Below are 24,795 nucleotides of genomic sequence, written 5' to 3' on the forward strand. Positions count from 1 at the left end.
CCTATGATACCCAATCAATGACAGGTCTAAGCCAGGCACCTTGACAGGATTAGAGAAGACCTTGAGCCCTGAGGGAGAGGAAATACTCCTGCCTGCCCCCTGCAGTTAGATTCAGGGAAGGCTGGAGAAAGAAAAAGAATGACTCAAGGGTGTCCTAGAAATATGTCCGTAGAACCACTCCATTCTTCCTTTTTATATCTACCTCGCCCTATTTCTCTTTCATCACTTCCTGTATTTTTATATGAAACTACTATTAGAGAGTGGAGGATTCCAGTTCCCTTTTAAAAAGATGCTTAATAACATAGCTGAAATAGTAATAGTAACAAAAATAAGGTAGTTTTTTTGATAAATTTTTTAACTCCTCTAGACACCTCACCATTAAATATATTTTCTTTGGGAAAAACATATATTTCATGTGCCAAAACACTTATTAAAAATATTTATTTGTAAACTAAGGGCTAATTTTATTATCCCACACAACAGCTCTTTTCATTTTAACTGACTATATATAATTACATATATATATAACTGTGGATTTGTTATGTAAGATTTTACATAAAAATGATCACTGTCTCCCTTTCTGAAGTAGCACTATTTTCCTATCCTATTTTCTCTCCTCGGGACGATCTCTAAATGGTGGTGGCTAGTCTTTAAGAAACAGCTTCCTATCATGATCATGTAATGTAGCCAATAACTAAAGATTCCCATCCTCCCAAAGGTCAGTATTTCCAGAAATTGGGACGGTGTTCAGCAAGAGTTTCTCTAAACACAGCCAATGTGACACTTGGCCCTCAACTCATGCAAGTGACTGTCTACAGAAGACACAGACGGGCATATATTCCCATCGCACAAGTCAAAGATGTGTACGTGGTAACAGGTGAGTGGTGTGAACTCTAAATTAACTAAGAATGAGGCACTTAGTTCTGTCGACATTAGCGGGCTAAGAAAGAGTTGGAGCCAAATGTTCTTGGTTAAGTTACGATTCATATGGGCCCCTACTCAAGCTTGTACATTTAATAATGTATTCCATCTACGTTTTCCAGAATAGCTTGGGAAAACTCTAGAAAACTTGCATGTGAAAAGGAAAAAATGATGCTAAACTATGCCTAATTGTAATTTTTTAACCTAAAAGCAGCATTGAAGTCCTCCACTTAAAATCAAGCAATCATGCATTCTTTCTTTTTTTGGGGGGGGGGATGTATCTTTTAGATCAGATTCCTGTATTTGTGACTATGTCCCAGAAGAACAATCGAAATGCATCTGATGAAACCTTCCTCAAAGACCTCCCCATTACGTTTGATGTCCTGATTCACGACCCCAGCCACTTCCTCAATGAGTCTGCCATTGACTACAAGTGGAACTTCGGGGACAACACTGGCCTGTTTGTTTCCAGCAATCATTCTTTGAATCACACGTATGTGCTCAATGGAACCTTTGACCTTAACCTCACTGTGCAAGCTACAGTGCCTGGACCTTGTCCACCACCATCACCCAGACCTCCAAAGCCCACCTCTTTAGGTAAGGTGTTCCCAGTGATCTTTGAGGGGGTTCCTTAACGGTTGACAAAACAGTCATGTTGGTCGTATTATTAAATCCCTGCTTAAAAGAATATTGTAGAGACTCTGCAATGATTCCATTCTGTAGCTGTTGGTTTTTTTGAAGCCAGTTTATCATCATTTTAAGCCTTTAGAATACGGAAGAAAGGAGAATGTGTTTTAAGTCACTCTGCAAATAGAATTTGGTGACTTGCATAAAGCTCTTTTACGCCCCTGATTTGCACTGGCCCTTGCTGTGTGTGCAGATGTTTTCTCCTTCTAGCCTGTCATGTTTCCATTTATCTCCCATTTTTTGTAACTATGAGAAGACCCACTGGCCCTTTATAAACGATCAGGCCCCCTTTCTCCTCCACCATTCTCCTCCCTTACCCTGCCCTCACTCACCCAGTGTCCCGTGAAAACACTGGCATACTTGAAAGCAATTTCCAAATGGCTTAAGAAGGAATGCAACCTGACAGTGTTTCAGGGCTAGCAAGCTGCAATGACTCCTGACATTGAAAATTGCTCTGATATAAGGCATGATTAATTAAATACCACCCTCTATTAATATTCTGTGGGGACATTCAAGAAGCCCTTAAGAGTCCACTTTGGGGAGCGTTGGCTTCCATCTGACTCCCCACCCTACCCGGTGGCGGCATCACCCTTCCCCATTGGGCCAGCCGCACACCTTAGCACCCCGGGATCCCGGGGATGGCAATAGGCTGACATCCTCTCACTGGCCACAAGAGGGCGCCACAGCCAAACCGTGAGGGACCACTCCACCATAATGTCTGGACTTGCAGTTGTTTTTACCAAAACCTATTAGTTATAGACAATAAACTGGTATAGTAAAGTGTTAGTAATAAAATGAGACCTTGTTAAATTAAGTATATCTAAATCAAGGCAATGTAAGTTAATATTGTGAATTTTGATTAATTCTTTTTTTGGAAATGTTTTAAATTACAGAGGTCATTCATGTTCCTTAGTAATAAGTCAAACAATACAGAAGTCTGCAGTAAAAAAGTGGAAGTCCCTATTCACACTCCCCTCCCAGGAGTTAAACCCTGTTAGCCTGGAATGTTTCTTTCCAGATCTTTTTCTGTGCATTTACATACACTATATTTACACGTAAGTCTCATTGTTTTGATTATGTTAATGGTTCTTGCTATACATATTGTTCTGCAATTTGCTTTTTTTTTTCACTTAACAAACATCTTCTTATTGTTAATATATGGTAATGTATCCCACTTGATTCAATGGCTACATGGTGTTCCATAGTATGTATTATGTACTATAACTTATTTCACCATTCACTTCTTGGTGGATAATTAGATTAATCCTAATCCTGAGAACAAATGTAACTGTATTTGAGCAACTTTTAACATACAGCTTTGTTCTAGTAATCCTGTAGGAGAACCTATTTCTTTATCTGCAAGTATTAATGATTTTCCTTACAAATAAAAAGACCAGGTATAAAATTCACAGATGCCTTTAATGTTTAGAAGTTCCAGAATGGTAACAGACTTAATGTTAGGTTATTTAGTCAGTCTATTTTGAATTGCATTTTTATTAAGCTAGCTTTTTTTCTTAGAAACTATTTTTATCACAGCATGTGTTAAGAGTATATTTGAAGTCAGTGAAAAGGCATTTTAAATTTCTGTTATTATTTTCCCTAGGTCAAACCATAAGATGTAAGCTAGTAACCCCTATGAGTTAATTAAGTTTTATTGCAAAGGAAAGCTGCCTGGCTTTATGGAAAGGTGTTAGATCAACCATAATGAACCCTAAAATGCCTTGAAGCAGCTGTTGGCAGGGAGCAGGAGTGGGGGATAAGCAGTGGACCCTAGGGTGATGCTAGGAGTCAGCTCATGCCCAGCTACCCAGGCCATATTAACAGGCTTGGGTTACTGAGCAGAATATTATTATTTGGTCACAAATTATGTTCTCTCTGCTTTGGTAAATGGCTTCATAATAAAGTACAGCCAAAACCAGAAACCAAATGCAACCACAAGAGCAAGGCAGAAGCAGAGGTGAAAAAGGTGACTCAGGTAGATAATGGAATCAGGACAGGTGGGTGTGCACTGTCTTTAAGTCAGAGTTTTCTTAGCTAACAATGCTACTGTTTTTCAGACTTTTGTGAACAAATATGAAAAAAAAAACCTTTGTAAGACTGATGCTGATCAGTGTAATGCCATATATATAAAAAATGTATGTATGTATCAGGATACATCATATCATATCATATCATATCATATAGGGTTTTCTTACTTTCCCAAATAATCAAGAGCTCTCACACCATTCTCTGGGTAACAGAGACATAAATACTGAATTGAAGATTTACCTTCTTTCCCATCTGTCTTTTAAGGTGTTCATTTCTCTCCATGAGCCCTCTAATCAGACCTTGACTTTAAAGATAGGCTGGTCAGAAATACAGCTCTTGAAAGGCTTTGATGCCCTTCTCCCAAGACTGGGTCCATTTCATATGCCTTCTGAAGTTAAAGAGAAGATAAGGTTGTATTTTCAGTATCATATTTTCTTTAGCATATGTGTTAAAGGAGCACCAACACCACAATTAGAGCCTTTTAAGTTGTAACTAATAAGGCATTAGATTCTTTGCTCTAATTATATTCATGGCTTATTTTTCAAAAATGCCTTGTACATTCCTCACATCTCTGCTCATCACAGTAGCACTTTTAAAATTTAAGCTCTGGAACTGTGTGACACCCAAACATGGGAAGAATTACCTTTTTCCATATTATTGGAACAAGGAAAGTGATATTTTTTAAGTATTTCCTTTGTGGCAGCCATGAGAAGCCATTTAAGTTGCATGGTTCAGCCCTAGGAGGGCAGTAAGCATTGTTCGTATTTTAGATTTTTTTTTTTTTTTGAGACAGAGTCTCACTCTGTTGCCCTGGCTAGAGTGCCATGGGGTCAGCCTAGCTCACAGCAACCTCAAACTCCTGGGCTTAAGCGATCCTACTGTCTCAGCCTCCCAAGTAGCTGGGACTACAGGCATGCACCACCATGCCCGGCTCTTTTTTTCTACATATATTTTTAGCTGACCAGATAATTTCTTTCTATGGTTAGTAGAGACGGAGGTCTCGCTCTTGCTCAGGCTGGTCTCGAACTCCTGACCTCGAGCGATCCTCCCACCTCAGCTTCCCAGACTGCTAGGATTACAGGTGTGAGCCACCTCACCCGGCCTTTCCTATTTTACAGATAAGCAAGCAGAGGCAAAGACAGGTTAAGTGATATGCCTGTGTCTCCAACAGCTAAAATGAGGAGAGCTGAAATTTGAGCCCAGAATACCTACCTCCAAAATAAAACTGGAACTTCATCTGTTACGGCTTTATTTCATCATGACAGTGGCAGCACACATTTTAATAAGGCCTCAACCTTTTATTTGCTTCCTATGTTTAAGTGAAATATAGGATTATATTTGCTTACATAATTTAGCAATTATAATGCCTTATAGCTCTCACATCTATGTGAACTGTTACACATTTAATTCAAATTCCCACAGCAAGTTTAGCATAGAATTCTTGACGTTTTTCTAAAAAGCAGATGACAAATGTTTAGATTGTTGATTATATCATATACATCTTTTACATTTTTAGCAACTACCCTAAAACCGTATTCAAGTGCCCCAGTACCTGCTAGTGATGACTCCCTGGAGCAGAGTGAGATTCTTGATGAAAACTGCCAGATCCACAGATACGGCTACTTTAAAGCCACCATCACGATTGTAGGTAAGGCTGAACACCAGCGGGGAAAGACGATAGCACCCACCTAGGGTCACCCACTCGCTTGGCTAACTCTGGGGGTGGAGGTGGGTGGCAGGGGCACCCCACTCCTTGTCCCAGGTGATGTCACATGTGCACGAGCAAAGACTCTACTGGTTTCTAGATCCCCACCTGCCTAGCCCAGCCTTCCTTAGACATCCTGGTGGAAATGAGCCCTGTGTGAAGGCCACATACTAATAAGCCTGGATCCCACCTGTGCATCCAAGCAACCTGGGTGGATATGGGGTGAGGGAAGGCCAGTATCAAGATCCCCCACAACTTCCACTCTTCCCCTAGCTAACTTTCACAAAGTTATACTTCTTGTGGGTAAAAAGGGGAATGAGCAGGCCACCACACATGGCTGTGCATTTGGGGCACAGCCCTAAGGCATCCAGCAGAGAAGAAGGGCAGGGACCAAAGCCCAAGCTGTGCTCCCTGGTTCTGGGGATGGGGGTGGAAACCCGAGCTGTAGACCCTGAGGCCAAGCCACCTGAGAAGCTGCCCACGCCCTGAGCCAGGGGCTGCAGCCACCCAGGGGTTACCTTTTCCTGAAACACCTACCCAGACAGGATGCTGCTTTCTAACACATACAAAGGCTGTAGAGATAAAAATCTAGATTGGACTGAAGAACAGTTTGGTTTGACTTTGAAAGTGCTGCATGGCACATATCCAAAGCCATGGGCATAGGTTCTCAGATCCGATGTGTTTCTGTTTGGCAAGAAGGCTGTCTCCCTTTTTTTTTTTTTTTTTTTTTGCCTTCTGATTTATTAAGGGCCGTATCTTAGTCCATTCAGGCTTCTACAACTGAATGCCACAGGCTGGGTGACTTATAAACAAACAATAGAAATGTATTTCTCATGCTTCTGGAGGCTGGGAAGTCCAAGATCAGAATACTAGCAGATTTGGCATCTGCTGAGGGCTCATTTCCCGGTTCACACGTGGCATCTCCTTGCTGTGTCCTCACATGGTGGAAGAGGCAAGGGAGCGCTCTGGGGTCTCTCCCGTAAGGGCACTAATCCCATTCATGAGGGCCTCACCCCAAAGGCCCCACCTCCTAATACCATCACCTTGGACATTAGGATTTCAACATAGGAATTTGGAGGGGACAGAAACATTCATTCTATAGCAGAGTGGTTGTTAGGTTGGTTTGATTTCTGTTGTGTTTTGATGTGTTTTTCTCTGGGCGGTGTTTTGTTAGAGGGAATCCTAGAGGTTAACATCATCCAGATGACAGACGTCCCGATGCCCGAGCCACAGCCTGACAACTCCCTAGTCGACTTTGTTGTGACCTGCCAGGGGACGTGAGTACATTGTCTCCATCAAAGGGTGGGTCAAGTGAGGACCCCAGGTCTGAATAAAGTTGATTTAAATTCCTATTTACCCATAACTCTGGATAGGGAAGGACTTGCAAAGGCCCCTGGGAGGCGCTATCGAGCACACACATGTCCTGCTGCAGTTGAGAAACGCTCATTACTTTTAACAGTTGGTTAAGTTGAATAATAATTATTGAAACTGTTTGAACACTTACTGTGTTCTCAGCACCTTATGTCTATTCTCATATGAATCCTCACAACAATCCCACGGGCCTCCCCATTCACAGACGAGACAACTGAGGCACCCAGGAATCACAAAACTTGTGCACAGAGAGGCTGCTGGTACCCGGCAGCTCTTAAGCTCCCTGAGACCCCTCCCGGGTGGGCGGGAAGCCGGTGTGGAATTGTCACGTGCTAACGTTGCTAGCAATGCCTGATAATCCTCTCTCCTTAGAATTCACACAGCTCTTTCTAATGTGTTATATAATTTGGTTTGCTATGATTTGGCTGTGACTATATAGAATAGATATAAATTAATATGTAAATACTAAATTAGAGAAACATTAAAAAATTACCTAATTTACATGTGATGTGTAAATTACCTGATTAAGATACTTGTGTGTGTGTGTAAAGATATAAACAAATCAAGAGGACGGGGTGGTATAAAACTGTAGCCTTATTTGGTAGAAAGGAAGAGCTGAGAAGATCTCCCACTTGGGGAGAGGACCAGGGTGAGGGTGGCAGAAAATAAAGCAACACCTGACGGAGGGAGAGAAGCTGCAGCGAGAGGCCTGGCCAGGCAGAAGAGGGACCGGCCCCCACCCCACCCCACCCCATGAGGCCCAGCATCAGAGCTTGGTCTCTCCATCCGGGAGGGCTGCCCAGATGTGACACAGGGGTGAAGACAGTCATGCCAGGGAGCCTGGCAGTTCCAAGGACAGCTGAGTCAACACCCTTTGTTCAAGTCCCAGCTCCACCTCTAACTGCTTCTGTGACTTGGGCTAATTATTTCCCCATCCCCAAGCTGGTTTGTCATCTGTTAAACTGGGGTAACTTTACTTTCCTCAAAAGGCCATTGAGAGGAATAAACAAGATTATGTCATATGGTTAAACCTTAGTGCCTTGCACAGAGTAAGGCCTGCATAGACAGCTGTTGTCACTGCTGCTGTTGTTGTGCCCCTACGGGAATCCAGCCAGAGCCAACTCTGGCATTTAGTAATATCTTTGTCTAACACCTAAGCCATCTGCACCTTTGGACATTCTCAGGATGCAGAGGGAATGCAGAGGGAATGACTTGGGCTTTACGCAGTTTCCACCAGTCCCTGGCCTTGGGAGAGACCATTTCTTCCTCCTCCACCTACAGAGGAAGCAGGAGCTCATCATCCAGGCTTTTAAGAGTAAACCAGACACATCAATTCCTCATATGGTTTGAGTAAGAATGAGATAGAATTCAATTTCATAGAAATCTAATGATTTTCCCTTTTTAAAACTGTTTTTACCTTCCCCTCTCCCCTGCCTGTGCTCTGTGTGCCTGCCCTACCCCTCCCACATGGCAGCATTCCAACCGAGGTCTGTACCATCATTTCTGACCCCACCTGCCAGATCGCTAAGAAAGCAGTCTGCGACCCCGTGCAAGTGGGCGACACGTGCCTGCTAACCGTGAGAAGAGCCTTCAGCAGGTCTGGAACGTATTGTGTGAACCTCACTCTGGGTGATGACACAAGTCTGGCCCTCACGAGCACCCTGATCTCTGTTCCTGGCAGAGGTGAGCTTTGTTTTACGGTTGTACGAGCATTTCATATTGCAGGTAAAGTGTGTGTCCAATACTGAAGCTATTTAGGGTTTTGCTATCAATGTTTAATTTGATTTCACTGCAAACTTCATTGAACTCTTGTTAGTAAGGATTTGAGAACTGGCATTAAAATCCAACCGCAAATCTACTTAGGGAAGTAGAGAGAGAGAGAGAGACCGACGCAGTGAAATAGTGGCCAAAGAAAAGCCTTTTGATATGATCACTGCATGCTTCAATAGATTTATATTTTGGGAGCAAGTGTAAAGCCAACATCAAAAAATAACAGTGTTTTCCAATGAAATGATAACAAAGGAGAGGCTATCATGTTTTGTGGAACTCCACCTGGGCAAAGATATGAAGCCAAGAAGAGAAATGAGAACCGCGGTAGAGGTAGACTCCCAGTTCCCTTAAACTTGCCACGTGTCCTCTCTTTCCCTTCCCGAATTCTACCAAGCATTACATAGTCACAAACCAACCTACTACTCTTCAGATCTTCGCCAGAAAAACTACTCTTTGCCCTCCTAATGTTTGAAAAGGTAAAATGTTAACAAAGTAGACAAAGGAATTCCATTTAGAAATTTGCATTTAGCAGGCCAGGTGGGGTGGCTCACACCTGTAATCCTAGCACTCTGGGAGGCTGAGGCAGGAGGATCTCTTGAGCCCAGGAGTTTGAGGTTGCTGTGAGCTAGGCTGATGCCATGGCACTCTAGCCTGGGCAACAGAGTGAGACTCTAAAAAAAAAAAAAAAGAAAAGAAAGAAATTTGAGCTGAGGTGGGAGGATCACTTGAGGTCAGGAGTTGGAGACAAGAAAGAAATTTGCATTTATTGGTGGCATCCAATTTCCTCCAAACCCCAAATGAGGGCTCTACCTAGAGGCCCTAACCTAGTTTCCATTATAGCCAACTTTGTTGTAAGCTACTTACTTACGGAAGGGAGGAGTCCGCCGGCCCCCCAAGGTGGGGGCTGAGTGCCACTCTTCGGCAAGAAAAAAAAAGGTACTAATTTATGTCTTAGAATAAGTGTTACATGGTGGAATAGAAGGGAAAGGTTAAGTTGTATACACTTGACAGCACTTATTTTGCTCCTTAATTTGAGTATTGTCAGACACAGCCTAATGACTAATTCACTTATAACTCCTTTGGACTTGGAATCTATCTCATAATGTAAAATGTACTTAGATATATATTTACTCATTAATCATATAAAGATTTAACCTCATTGAAAGAAAAGCTTAAGTAATTATGCATATCATTATTATATATGAGGGCTTATTGTTGGTGAGATCCAACAATACAAAAAACAATACAAAGGTATTCTGCTTCCTGCAGGGTAGGGTGGCTGGGGTCTCGGTGGAGAGCTGAAGAGGACAGGGACAGGAGAAGGCAGCTAGAACCTCTACATCCCAGTGACTGTGGAACAGTCACCTTCAGGAACTGCTGAAGTTATTCCTCTAGTGCCGCCACAACTCAAAGGCTTTTTGAATTACCTTTAAAGTCATGATTCATTCTATTAAGCTTCCTCAGTGTTGGCAAACCACTGATCTCTTGCGTGAATTAAATGTTTAGTTATTTGCTTTCCTTTGATTCTCCTTGCAGTGAGCGCTAACTTTAGGTGTGACATGAGTCATTTTCAAAAGCCAAATAAAGAAAGCTGAGAATGGTGGGCACAGTGGCATGTGCCTATAGTTCAAATCTAGCCTGGGTAACATAGTGAGACCTGTCACCAAAGAAAAAGGAAAGTTTTTAATTAAGTGGGGATTGTAACTTAATAACTTGGGTTTCAAAGTCAGAATTTCAGAAATAAGGCCGGGTGGGGTGGCTCATGCCTGTAATCCTAGTACTCTGGGAGGCAGAGGCCGGAGGATCGCTTGAGTCCAGGAGGTTGAGGTTTCAGTGAGTTATTATGACACCACTGCACTCTACCCAGGGCGACAGAGCAAGACTTTGTCTCAAAAAAAAAAACAAAACAGAATTTCAGAAATAGGTCATTTTCAAAGACAAACCTGTAGACTTTTTTTTTTTAGCTGAAATGACTTTTATTGATTGATTCAATGAATATTTGTTAAGCACCTGCATTTCTTTCAGCAAATATTCATTGAGCATGTACTCCATGCTCAGCACAGTTCTAGGTTTGGGATACAGTTCTAGATAGAGCGGGGAACAGGACGAAGACAGTCCTTGCTTCTATAAGCAGTAACAGATGTTAAGAGAAAAACTGTAGACAAATTAAATTTAACAGAGTTTATCTGTGCAAAAAGTTGGACAACAGTCAGGACCAGAAGAGGTTCTGAGAGCCCCACCCTGGAGCAGCCAGATTGTATAAACTGAACAGGAAGCAAGGTGGAGAAGCCACTTGACTGGTGACAGCTAGATGTGTGTTTTACTGGGGCATGGTGTGATGGTCGGCTGTCTGTGATTGGCTGAAACTCGGCTGTTTGTTACGAAATATACCGTTGACCCTTTGAACAACATGGGTTCGAACTGTGAGGGGCCACTTAGGCTTGGATCAAACACAAATGGAAAACACGGTTTTGGAGGATGCCAAACCTGCGTTCCGCGGGGCCAAGGGCAGGGCTTAAGCAGGCGCGGACCTTGGTATATACTTGGCGGCCCTGGGACCAATCCCGCATACACCGAGGGAGGATCGCGCTCCTAAACTTGGGTTTCGTTTTGCTTACCTTCTAAATTAGACTGCGATTTGTTAGGTAGGACCCGCAAAATGGGAGATGGCCTCAGGCCAATGGCCTCCTGCTTATTTAACTTAACACCGGCAGCAATCAAATAAACAGGCTGGCAGTGTGAAGAAAATGAAAGGCAGTCCAGGCACGGAGCGGGGTGAGCACAGAGGAAGGAGGCAGGGACGGAGCTTGGCTCTCGGATCGGGAGGTCAGGAAAAGTGTCACCGACCCGGTGGCACCGGCTTGGGGAAGGGCCTCCTCTGAGCCGGGACCTGAATTACAAGAATGAGCACCTCGTTTGTTCGGGTCCTCGCAGGCCGCGGCGAGGGCTTCAGTCTGTGCGCAGGGACATGAGGGGACACCAGACGCGCTCTGGGCACACTTTGGCGGCAGAGACGGAACCAGTGGCTTTGCCGGGTTCCCGGAGTGGAGAGAAGACACAGTCCCTGCCTTGATGGCTCTCACAGTCTAGTGGGAGAGAAATACGTGTAAAGAAACGATCGCACCACCGTGGGACGGGGCACAGGAAGAGGCGAGCGGAGTGACCGCGCGGTGCGGCGCCCTCAGGGACGCCTGGCAGGGGCAGCGAAGGGGCGGACGCGCACGGGCCGAGCGCTCGGGGCCGGGAGCAACTCCCGGGGTTTCTAGCACAGCGGCGAGGCCGTGAGCGACGCGGCCGGGGCCGTGGCAGGCTGGTCACGGAAGCCCTTCCCCACGGCGGCGCTGCTGGGTCGCCGGCGACTTGAGCAGGTGTCTCCAGGACGTGACATCTCTCCCTGGGCCCTTAATACAGTGTTCCAGACGTGCTGACTCATTCTCTAAGTGGAAGATAAGCTGACCCAAAGACTATGTATTATTTAATAGAAAAGATTACTGAAAGCCTAGAGGGAGCCATACATTTTCTGTGACAGTTCCCTGCCTCATTTATTTAATGGCATTACAAGCACCGTGTCCTCTAGGCGGAAGACATAACTAATATGGTCTTGCTTCTGTTTTAAGACCCAGCCACCCCTCTAAGACTGGCAAATGGCGCCCTGATCTCCGTTGGCTGCTTGGCCTTATTTGTCACTGTGATCGTCCTCTTGGCATACAAGTAAGTTTCTGGTTCTAACACTTTACATTGCTATCATATACTGTAAAAAGTAAATATGTATCTGTGCAAATGGGCCATTTTCCCTTTTTTGCTTTTGAACATTTTGTGCAGGGGAGGAAAATCTTCCGTTGAGTGACAAATACCAAACTGGCCTGTTACTTTTGGTGTGGTTTTTATTTTGAATCCTAAAAAATGCTACCAGATGTCAGCAATTTGACTAAATTGTGTCAACCTAATGTTTAACATGTAATCACAAATTATAGTAAGCAGACATATTTCTTGCATGAAGAAGAGAAATATATTTTCATAAGACACCAGTGTCTTTACTAGCCATAGATTAGGTTAAATGGAATTATCCCCTTTGTCGCTGGCATGAAAAAGATTGTAGAAGGTACTATATTTCACCTGGAGATCTTTTTAAAATAACTATCCAACACATTGTTTTCAGAAAACACAAGGAATACAAACCAATAGAAAATAGTCCTGGAAACGTGGTCAAAAGCAAAGGCCTGAATGTCTTCCTCAACCGTGCAAAGGTGGTGTTCTTCCCAGGAAACCAAGAGAAGGACCCACTGCTCAAGAATCAACCAGGAATTCTTTAAATATCAGCTTTATTTCTGAAGCTCACTCTTCAGTGCCATGTATGTGAGCTGCGCTGGAGTGGATGATGATTAACTTTTTTTCCCCAAAAGATTATTGTAAAATAGATATTATGGTTTAGGGAGGTTGAATTTTTCAATAGGTTAAATGACATTTTAGAGAAATGCAGAGGGATTATACCACAGGCAGCCTTAGCCATGTTGTATAACTGATAGAACAACTTAGCGCTTCCTTTCATAACTTTGTATGTTTCACTTATATTGCCTTAGGTGACTAGTTAGGGTAGAAATAACATGTCCCAGAGTAAGGGGAGAAGCTACTGTTCATTAGAATCTGACCCAGGTTGACTGGAAGGAGAGGCTGAATACTTTCTAGCTTTCCATATAACCACATGCATAAAACCAATGTAGCCCTGTCCTTAAGATCCCGTTCCAAGCTGAGTCCTATTTCAATGAACATGCATGAGCTACTGACAGAACAGTAACAGACTCAAGCCTTCAGGGAGATATGCTTGCTTGTCATAATCAGAAAAAATACTAATCTAATAAATGAGTATGAGTATTTTGGTGACAACCTGCTCTGTCCAGCTGAGTAAAGAAATGATGTCCATAAATTCATTTATTCAGCACTTTCTGTATTATACCAGGCATGATGCTAAGTTCATGGTCCCTGCACCCAGAGAGTCGATATTCTTATGTTTATATCTGAATTTCTGTACCCTCTGGTGCATATATTTGAAATCATATATTGTGATTTCCCAAAGGAAGCCCCTGGTTTTCCTACCAGTTTCTCTATTTAAATGCTATGGAAACTTGATCAGTAAGGATTTTACCACCATTTATAACTAAAACCTCTACCATAGGTTAGACATGACATTCTTTTTCTCTCCTTCCTGAAAAATAAAGTTTGGGAAGAGACAAGACTTCAGTATTCTAATTATTTCTTCCAATTTATCGTTTGCCTTTCAATTTCATGTATAGTTTTTGAAGGATAAAAAGTTGTTTAATGACACCTTAAAGAGCATTGATAATTCCATAAATCTTTCTACTTTAAAATATATGTATGTGAAATTTCAATTAAAAGTTTAAATATATAAATGCAGATAATCAGACCAATCTAAAATGAGAGACTTTTCTATAAGCAATTGCCCTGGACTCTTTGAACAGTCAGTATCATATTAAAAATAAAGATGGGAGGGGAATTCTAGGTCACAGATTGGCAAACTGTTTCAGTGAAGAGCCAGGTATTAAATATTTTAGGCTTTGTGGGCCACACAGTCTCGGTTGCAACTACTCAACTCTACCATTATAGCATGAAAACAACCACAGACATTGTATAAATGAAAAAGCATGGCTGTGTTTCAGCAAAAACGTACTTACAAAAACAGGTGGTAGACCAGATTTGGCCCATGGGATGTAGTTTGTCTGTTCTGCACTAATAGAGATTAAATAGACACAGCAACCAAATGCAATTTGAAAGTCTAAATTGGATCTTAGCTTGGGGAAAAAAACCAGCTGTGAAAGATATTCTTGGGACAACTAGGAAAATTTGAATACACTGGATACGAGATGATATTATAAAATTATTGTTAATTTTCTTAAGGGATGGTGAAGGTATTGTGGAGACCAACATTTAGTTTAGTTCCTTCACTCCCTAGATGTCCTAGAGGCCAAAAAGAAGCTATTTGTTCTGAAATGGCCTCCAAAAAATACAAAATTTGCAGAACGGGAATTGTGAGACTTCTCCCCAGTTATATGATGGCTGTAGGGCAGTGGTTCTCAACCAGGGATGATTTTGTTCCCCAGGGAGGGGACATTTGGCAGTGTTTGGAGATATTTGTTGTTGTCACAACTAGGGAGGGGTACTCGTGGCATCCAGTGGGTAGAGGCTGGTAGTATTGCTCAACATCCTAAAATCTGCAGGACAGCCCCACAACAGAGAACTGTCTGGCCCCAAATGTCAGATCGCTGCTATAGGATAATTGCAGCAGCCTTAGTCATGGACATAAAGACAGAAGACTTGGATTTGAATCCAGCTCTACCACTTAAAGCTGAGTAACCCTAGGGAAGTTATTTGAAATTTGGCCTTTGTTGAGCCTTTCCTTGCTCAGTCACCTCATCTGCAAAGGGGTTTGTGGTCCCTCCCTGGCTTCCTTCACAGGGCTGCTACACATCCATCTACCAGAATGAATGGATGTGAGAGCACTTTGCATATGGCACAGTAGTATGTACTCCATGGGAGGCCCGAGGCCAGAGGCAGTATGGAGAGGCTTTACCTAAAGCAGAAAAGTAATTTCAAGTTGCAGCAGAATCACCCCGGGGTTTGTTTAAAGCACAGATTGCTGAGCCCCACCCCAGAGTCTCTGATTCAGTGTTCTCAGTCGTGTGGGGTGGAGCCCCATCATTTGGATTTCTAACAAGGTCCCAGGAGATCCTAGGACCTAACTGAGAAATGTTGGTCTTGAGATCTGCCTTTCCCTTCTCACATCAGCAGGGGGTAGCGGAGAGCAGCAAATACAGAGTCAGTCACCAAGGAAGTAGGTGGAATCCTCATCAAACCTCCCTCAATTTCAATCTAACAAATGGAAGGGGAGCGGACTGAAATGGTGGATTATTTAGATTTATATTCTCCATATGGCCCTAGCAACAAGTCAGTGAACATCTGCTGAATCACTAAAATGGGGGAAATAACCTAAAAGGGGGATGACTTGATTAATGTTTGCTGAGAATTAGAACTTCCAAAGAAAATTGAAATGTGTAGGTAATAAATTATTCCGGGAATTCCTTATTCCCAGGACTTTTTATAAATGTCTACATTTTGAACACTTCTGACTCATTTATAAACAGTGATTGCCCTTATTGAATTTTCAACTGTTTATTGGCTTAGAGGACAATACGTTCAATTGCATTTGTTACATCTAGAATGTACGGGTAACTCCAAACCCAAGTGACAGCCTAAGGGCAGACTAGAAAACAGTCACCCAAGGGGTGGAGGTGGCCACCTTCTGATGGGGCTTCTGATGGGAGACAATCCTTTAAGGTTTTGTCAAAGAGTGCCTCCAAAGCTGCTGAATAGGCACCCTAAAAATTCAGAGGTCCACTTCCAGGGATCACCCCTTGCAGACTGATTTTGATCATTCAACTATCATTTCCTGAGCTCCAGTATGTCCCAGGCTCTGGTCTAGGGGAGGACACAGTGGTTAGTGACAAGAGAGACAAGGACTCTGTGCTCATGGAGCTTGGATTCCAGACTAATGCAACATGTCACCACCCAAGTGTCACTGCAGTGAGCGTGCAAACCTCTGACCCAGAGCTCCCCATCCTGGTCAACCCCACTAGACCCAGCTTCATCTGCAGGGATGATTCCTCTGCCACTTATCACTGAGCGGCCATTCTTTTTTGTCCTCGAAATTCTGAGATAAATTTGCTTTGGAGCTCCTCTATAGGCATTTTTGAATTTTGGTGCCTTAATGGTATTTTAGTATTTAACCAATTTTCATTCCATGTATAATTTTCTCACCTCATTAATCAAAATGTCTCTTGGATTTACAATGTAATTGCTATTATTAATTGCATTGTACAGGTTTTAATTATATAAATTAAATATCAAGATTTAATTTTAAGATGTTTATTAAAATAAATTCCTTTAGGGTGAAAAAAGATTAGCTGCTGATGAGAATGCGGCAGAAGGATGTGGCTGTGCATACGGATTTGAAATTTAGTTTTTGGAATTGAGTAGAGGAAGGTAGATAGGACCTGAGAGAGACCTGAGCCCCAGCCTGGTATGGTCACTCACTAGCTCAGTGGCCTGAAGGCAGTCATTGTCCTTCTCTGCACCACTGCCTCATCTATAAAATGGAGGCAAGGAGGAAGAGAGGGAGATTAAACTGGATGAACTCTGAAGTCTCCAGGTGCTAATGCTCTACTGTGCAAAATGGGGAGGATAATATTACCCAATTTCAATTTCAATATTACCCTTACAGAGATATCCAGAGGATTACATTCTAAATCATGGGTTGGAAAACTAGTTTACTTTCCAAAGCCAGTCCCTTTGACTGTTTTTGTATGGCGTACAAGCTAAGTATGGTTTTTATGTTTTTTTAATGGTTGGGGAGGAAAAACAAGAGTACTATTTTGTAACATCTAAAAATTATATAAAATCCAAATGTCAGTGTCTATAAATAAAGTTTTATTGGAACACAGCCATGACCATTCATTGACATACTGTTGGCCACTGCTTTTGCATTATATAGGCAGAGTTGAGTAGTTGTGACAGACTCCATGGCCTGCAAAGGCTAAAAATATTTACTAGCTGCCCCTTTCCAGAATGAGTTTGCTGGTCTGTGTTCTAAAGCATGTTGGACACCATTCTAAACTGAATTGGGAAAACAAGAATTATTCGGAGAACTTCAATGACATGAGATATGATCTTCCTAATTGAGTATTTTGAGCTCTTACCTTCAATCTCAAATACCTATCAAATAAGGATACAAAGAAAAAATATTTTGGTACAACTGTACAATATGTTTATGTTTTAAGCTAAGTGTTATTACTAAAGAGTAATGTTATTCTGAAATGATGACAAATGCTGTATTATGTGACATAGTAAGTGTGTATTATCAATGAATTGCTATGTGGGGATATCATAAATGACCTTTCTGAAGGAAAAAAAATCTAAGAATCCTCTCAGGAGAGAAAATACATGTAGGAGAGTCACAACATGAAGAACCAAGTGGCGGAGGCTTTCATACGTCCCCAAAAGCGTGAACCATAAAGAAGAAGATTAATATGTCTGATTATGTTGCAGTTTTAAAGGTCTGTATGAAAAAGACACCACAAACTTCTTGTTTAAAAACAAAGAGCCACAGAATTCCTATAAACTGCTGGTGGAAATGCAAAATGGGACAACCACTTGGGAAAACAGTTCAATTTCTTATTAAATTAAACACACAGGTACCATAACTCCTAGGCATTTGCCCAAGAGAAATAAGACATACATTCACACAATGACTTGCACTCAAATGTTCATAATAGTGTTATTTGTAATAGCCACAAACTGCAAATAGCCTAAATTTCCACCAACTGGTGAATGAATAAACAAATGTTAATATATCCATATAATGAAATACAGTCATTTGCTTCATAAGGACGTTTCAACAATGGACAGCACATACAGTGGTAATCCCATAAGATTATAATGGAGTTGAAGAATTTCTATCACCTATTATTTACTATACTATACTTTTTATCATTAGAGTGTACCCCTTCTACTTATTAAAAAAACTTAACTGTAAAACAGCCTCAGGCAGGTTCTAGAGAAGGTATTCAAGGAGAAGGCATTGTTATCATAGGAGATGACAGCTCCGTGCACGTTACTGCCCCTGAAGAACTTCCAGTAGGACAAGATGTGGTGGTGGAAGACAGTGATATTGATGATCCCGACCCTGAGTAGGCCTAGGCTAATATTCATGTTTGTGTCTTAGCTTTTAACAAATTTAAAAAGTGAAAAAATAGACATTTTAAAAATAGAAAAAAATCTTATACAGTAAAAGATATAAAAAAATATTTTTGTACAGCTATACAATGTATTATCACAAGAGTCTAAAAGTTAAAAAAAAAGTTTATAGAGTAAAAATTACAGTAAGCTGAGACACAAACACACACATTACTCTAGGCCCAGATCCTCTAGGATCCTGCCCCTGTGTAGGCCTAGAGTAATGTGTGTGTTTGTGTCTTAGGTTTTAACAAAAAAGTTTAAAAAGTAAAAAGAAAATTGTTAATAGAAAAAAATTTTATCAAATAAGGATACGAAGAAAAAATATTTTGGTACAACTGTACAAATGTTTATGCTTTAAGCTAAGTGTTATTACAAAAAAGTCAAAAAGTTTTTTAAAGTTTTAGCTTGTAAGAAAGTTACAGTAAGCTAAGGTTAATTTAGTACTGAAGAAAGACATTTTTAAATAAATTTAGTGTAGCCTGAGTGCAGTGCGCAGTGACTATAAAGCCTACAGTAACATACAGCGATGCCCTAGGCCTTCACTCACTGACTCACCCAGAGCAACTTCCAGAGCTTCCAGCTCCATTCGTGGTAAGTGCCCTATACAGGTATATCATTTTTTGTCTTTTATATCATATTTTTCCTGTCCCTTTTCTATGTTTAGATAGGTTTAGATACACAAATACTTACCATTTTGTTACAGTTGCCTCCAGTATTCGGTACAGTAACATGCTGTACAGGTTCGTAGCCTAGGAGCAATAGGCTATACCACATAGCCTGGGTGTGCGGTAGGTTGTACCATCCAGGTTCATGTAAGTACATTCTATGATGCTTGCATGATGAAATGTCCTAATGACACATTTCTCAGAACGTATCCTCGCTGTTAGGCAATGCATGACCATACTACTTGGCAACTAAAAGGAATAAACTATTGCTACATGCAGCAACACAGATGAATCTCAACAGCATTATGCTAAATGAAAGAAGCCAGACACACTGAATGAGTCTAATCATATTAGATTCTGGAAAAGGCAAAAATTACAGTGACTGCGAGCAGTTCAGTCTTACCTGGAAGGAGCAGTGAGGGGTGGGGAGAGGACTGGCCACAAAGAGCACAAGGGAACTTTTTAGGGTGAGGGAAATGTTTTGTACCATAACTGTAGTGGCTACACAATTGTACATATTTGTCAGGAATCATCAAACTGTAGGCTTAAATTTGGTTTATTTCACATACACATACCTCAATAAAGTTGATTAAAAATGAAAAGGCACAGACGGGAAGAATATATTTGCAATACAAGTGACCAATAAAAGATTAGTCCCCATATTATATAAAGAACTTTCAAGGAAATGCAAATCACCACACAATGAGACATCATTTCACAACCACCAGATTGGCAAAGATAAAAAACATAGCTGATGAAATCAATTGTTGATGAGAATGAGAACACCAGAACGCTTATACTTTGCTGTTGGGAGTTCACATGAGAACAGTGATTTTGGAAAACAATCTGGCATTATCTGGTGAAGCTGAAGATCCAGCAGTCTCACTCCTTTGCATTTCCCTAATACCAGTGTGGTTGAACATCTTTTCATATGTTTATTGGCATTTGGATTTCCTCTTTTGTAAACTGTTCACTAACCTTTGCCAATATTTTTGTTGAGTTGCTTGTCTTTATTTTAAATTTATTTTTAGAAGTTATTTTATTCCACATAAGTAACATTTGAAAAATGCTAAAGAGAACTCGGCAGAGAAACTCTTGCACATGTTCCAGGAGTCACATATAAGAATGTTGAGAGGAGTATGAGGAACAACCCAAATGCCCATCAACAGTACATGGATAAGTTAGTTGTCACATGCAATGGAAAATGAATCGATATTCCAGGGAAAATGAATGAAACAATAGCTATAAACACGGAAGGGGAAGACTCTCACCAATGTAGTGTTGATAGAAAAGAGCCAGTTGCAAAAGAATACGTACATCCTTATATCAGGGAGTTGTAAAAAAAAAGAATACATACAATATGATACCATTTATATAAAGTTTTCAAACATGGAAAACTCAGTAATATGGGAATGTATACAAACATGTAATAAACCTATAGAAAAGAAGGCAAAAGAATTATTACATAAAATTCAACATAGTGGCTGTCTGTGGGGAGGAGGAATGGTGTGGGGTGCAGCACTGGGTGGGAAGGGGACCTTCAATAGCATTGTCATGTTTTATTATTTGAGTTGACTGGTAGGCTCATTTTTTAAAATTATGATTACTTATACTTTACCTACATGCTATATGTGTTCTTTAGCAGTTTTCAAATGTTATTATGTGGAATAAAATAACTTCTAAAAATAAATTTAAAATAAAGACAAGCAACTCAACAAAAATATTGGCAAAGGTTAGTGAACGGTTTACAAAAGAGGAGATCCAAGTGCCAATAAACATATGAAAAGATGTTCAACCACACTGGTATTAGGGAAATGCAAATGAAAAGAACAAAGATATGTCAACAATAAGTCATTGGTATATTAACATTATGATAATTAGGTAAAATTTTGAAATATTTAAAACAATATCATAAATTGTTTATCCATACACATGAAGTTAAAGAATAGAAAAATGCATGAGATGAAACACATCAAATTCAGGGTAGTGATTGTCTCTGATGACAGGAACGTGGGATTAGGGAGGGATGTGAGGGGTTTCAGCAGAATCTGTAACATTTTATTCGTAATGGAAAAAAGATCTGAAACAAATATAACAAAATGAAGATGTGCCAAATCTGGGTGGTTACATTAGGTAGATAGGGATTCCGGGTCTCCTAGGGATGAAAGTGAGTGCTGTTGCCCCCATCTTGGTCCTGCCCCACCCTGATTCTCCCTCCATACCTGGGGGAGGAGGGAATACCCTACGAATCTGCCAAGCAGAACTTAGCCCACCAGCTGCAAAAGAATGCAGAGGACTCTCTAGCCCATGCGCCAACCAGCATGGATACCATGAAATCCAGAAAATGACCTAGAACCCACATGCATAGTTAAGGTCAGGTCATGTGACTCCCAACCATCCAATCAAAGTGGCTCCATGGTGACCTCTGAACCACGAGGGAGGGCTCTATCCGGGCACTATAAAACAAGACACAGACCACACTCTCTCTTTGCCCTTCTTTTTGCCTGCACTGCTGCAACAATGGGTCCGGTCGTCATCTGTGGCGTATGTACCATGCTCTGTAAACCTGTATCTTGCTCTTGCCCTATAATCCTACCTTTCTCTCCTCAATAAACCTCATTTTCCTGCTTGCCTAACTTTGGCGTTTCTGGCCATTCTTCGGCCATGAGCATGCCAAGAACTGACAGTTTCAGACTAAAGCCTAACAGTTACTTTGTTTTTCTCTGCACTATTCTATTTGAAATTTTTTATAATTTTTGGAAAGGACAAGTTACTGACCACCTTTTCATTCCTCATGCACAGTCTGAACAACCTGATAGAAATAAAATTTAAGCTATTCCGCTGAGGACTGTCTAGAGCTTTGGAACCCAAATTTCTGACTTCTCAACTTTTTCGTACAAAATCCACCCTCCAACCTAAAGCTGCTATTTCTGGTTGGATTCACAATGACCATTGGTGGCTAACTCAGAACACTCACTTCGCCTTATCTTTAAAATGAGAGGCCTGGACTTCTGCAACCCTCAGGACCCTAACAAGAGGCAGCCGAGAAGTATTTCACGTCCACCGACTCCTCACGGGGCCATGGCAGGCAGCTCTGCTTTGGCGAGAGAAGGCTGCTGCAGCCTTCCTGCATTTTAATATTGTATAAAAATAGCTGTGCACCCGCTGGTCCTGGGCCCCAGAGATATCAAACATGTCCCGAGGGGACACTTGGCTCAATAGCCAGGGACATTTTGGTTCCAGTCTCAGCCCGAGTCTCCCCTAAGCAACCGATAATGTTATTGACGAGAGCAACAGAAATGTGTTCAGCAGGACCGATTCATCCCCTGAGGACTGCCCTCAAAATGCTCTCAGTGATGAACCTTTTCATACCTTTAAGTAATAAGCTCTTGTAAGTTTCTTTAAAAAACAAACAAAATCTCTGTCGTTTTCTCTACAACATACTTGCACCGGGCTCTCAATTCAGACCTGGATTACGGTGATGTCAGGCAAAGGGCTTTCCCTGCCTCCTGCCCACCCCGCCGCCCCCAGACTCACTGTGCATTGCCTTCAAGGCTGTCCCCACCCACCTAGTCCCCTCCTAACCTCCCCACCTCAAGTCCATCTTTTAAAAGGTAACTTTGGGATTGTCAAACCAGCATTAAGAAGCCTTTAGCAGTCCCTCATCACCTATAGGAAAAATCCAAACTCTAACAGTGGCAGTTGGGAAGTGTCATCCGGAAATAATAAAGTGCCTTTGTTCACATGAGGCTTTATGTTTAACCCTAAAATCCCTGCCTTGCCTTGTGAGGTGCTCAGAGCAGGAGAAGCATGGACTGCTCGGCAAAGCCTGGGGCCCTGCATCAGTGTTAGGGATCGTGACCCATATGTGATGAAACACACTGTTTGACAAGACTGAAAAGGGGGTGCAGCCCCTCCGCAGTGTTCACCACCTTTCCTTCCACCCTGACGTCCCCTACTTCCTGCCAGAACCCTCCCGTCTGGCCACTGGGTTCATTGAATCAAATGTGTCCCTTCCTGCCTTCGGTCTTGGGGTTCCCACTGTCCTCTCCTTTCTCCTCTCCCACCCAGCACAAAGTTCTTTCTCCTGTTTTCATAATGTTTTCAACAAAATGTTTATTGAGTATTTGCTTTATGCCGGGCTCTCTGCTGAACTTCTTTCACACAATTTGAACAATTCGTTTGGAATTGACGTGGGTGGCAGTTATTATGGCTGTATAACATACATCCCCCAGTCGGTGTAAAGCAACCGCTTCATGATGCTCACAGACTCCGTGGGTTGGGGATTTGGACAGGGCACCACAGGGATGGCCTGTTTCTCCTCCGCAATGTCTGGGGCCTCAGCCGGGAACACTGAAAGGGCTGGGGCTGGAATCATCCAGAAGCTTCTTCACTCACATGTCTGGGACCCTGGACTGAGATGACTCAAGGGTGGGGCTCAGCTGGGACTATGGCCCAGAGCGCACATGTGGCCTCTCCATGCGTCTTGCACTTCTCATACCACCATAGTCGTGTTCTGGGAGGGGGTGTCCCAGGAGGGATGTTTTAAGAGCACCAGGTGGAAGCTGCACAGCCTTTGCAAATAGTGCCGCTTCAGCCATGTTTTGTTTGTGGAAACACTCGCAAGCTCATCAAAGTTCATGGGAAAGGACATAGACCACACTTCTCAATGGGAAAATTGTCAAAGAATTTGGAGTTATGTTTTTTGGAGTTATTTTGTTTTGTTTTGAGACAAAGTCTTGCTCCGTTGCCCAGGCTAGAGTGCAGTGGTGTCATCATAGCTCACCGCAACCTCAGAACTCCTGGGTTCAGGTGATTCTCCTGCCTCTGCCTCCCAAGTAGCTGAGAAGACAGGTGCATGCCACCATGCCTGCTTAGCTTTTTAAAAATCTTTTGTAGAGATGGGGTCTCGCTATGTTGCCTAGGCTGGTCTCAAACTCCTGGGCTCAAGTGATCCTCCTGCCTGGGCCTCCCAAAGTGCTGGGATTATAGATGTGAGCTACCGCACCCAGCCTGGAGTTATGTTTTAAAATGGCCACAAGGCAAGGCATCCTATAGTATATATTGTTATTTAAATACTTTCTTGTTATTTTCCACTTTCACATGTTTGTGTCTTTTTCTTCCTCTACATGGTAAACCCATAGTGAAGCCATAGACTGGGTCTTAGACTCCTTGGTATTCCTGGGGGACTTGTTCAGTCCCTTTCTGGCATAGAAAACCCTTTGAAGCCATCTAATTCAGCTTAATAATCATTAGATGGCTGTTTCAAGGCTATTCGCTGATTGCTATTTAAAATCCCACAGTTACAAACTCTTGGCCTTTAGCTAGGATTTTCTGTTTTCTTACATGATTTACTGCTACATGTAGAATAATTGTTCCAGTTAAAACTCCCAGCACCCAAACCATCATAGCTTCTACATGAGTGTTCTCTACAATCGGGTGGGCAGAGAGTCTTAGGAAAACATAGCTGAAGAGTCCAACATTTAAATGATGTCACTACCAGGGGAACCACTTTTGATATGGTCACCTACAGGAGAAGAGCAGACCCAGTGTGTGAAAACAAAAGCAAAACAGTACACAGTTCGAGTCATTTTTGGGTTCTAGCAAAGTGCAGAGACCTCCATGTGGGCATTTCAGGCAGCTGAAAGCACATTTCTGGAGTGTTTTTCATATTGTCATTACCTGTACATCCTAGAGCCTGAACATTTCCGGGAACACAAACTAGAGAGAGAAAGAAACTTGAGGAAGGAAGTTGTCCTTGAAAGAGAACCCTGGCTTAGAATTCTTCTCAACTGGGATCCTTTTATACAGAATTACCTTGAATTTAATGTCTTACAACCA

General features: G+C 42.0%; 1 protein-coding gene across 1 annotated transcript in view; it reads left to right on the forward strand.

Moving 5' to 3' along the window:
- GPNMB (glycoprotein nmb) overlaps positions 1–17,910 on the forward strand; it is a 29,484-nt gene extending 11,574 nt beyond the window's left edge. Inside the window, exons 5-11 of the mRNA XM_045564328.1 lie at positions 719–877; positions 1,210–1,518; positions 5,153–5,284; positions 6,516–6,618; positions 8,187–8,395; positions 12,100–12,193; positions 12,642–17,910. Of these exons, the coding sequence (XP_045420284.1) occupies positions 719–877; positions 1,210–1,518; positions 5,153–5,284; positions 6,516–6,618; positions 8,187–8,395; positions 12,100–12,193; positions 12,642–12,795 (1,160 nt within the window). The 3' untranslated portion in view covers positions 12,796–17,910. The remainder of the gene's footprint in view (positions 1–718; positions 878–1,209; positions 1,519–5,152; positions 5,285–6,515; positions 6,619–8,186; positions 8,396–12,099; positions 12,194–12,641) is intronic.
- The last annotated feature ends 6,885 nt before the right edge of the window (positions 17,911–24,795 follow it).

The sequence above is a fragment of the Lemur catta genome, chromosome 11 (genome assembly GCF_020740605.2).
Source record: "Lemur catta isolate mLemCat1 chromosome 11, mLemCat1.pri, whole genome shotgun sequence".
NCBI classification, from domain to species: Eukaryota; Metazoa; Chordata; class Mammalia; order Primates; family Lemuridae; genus Lemur; species Lemur catta.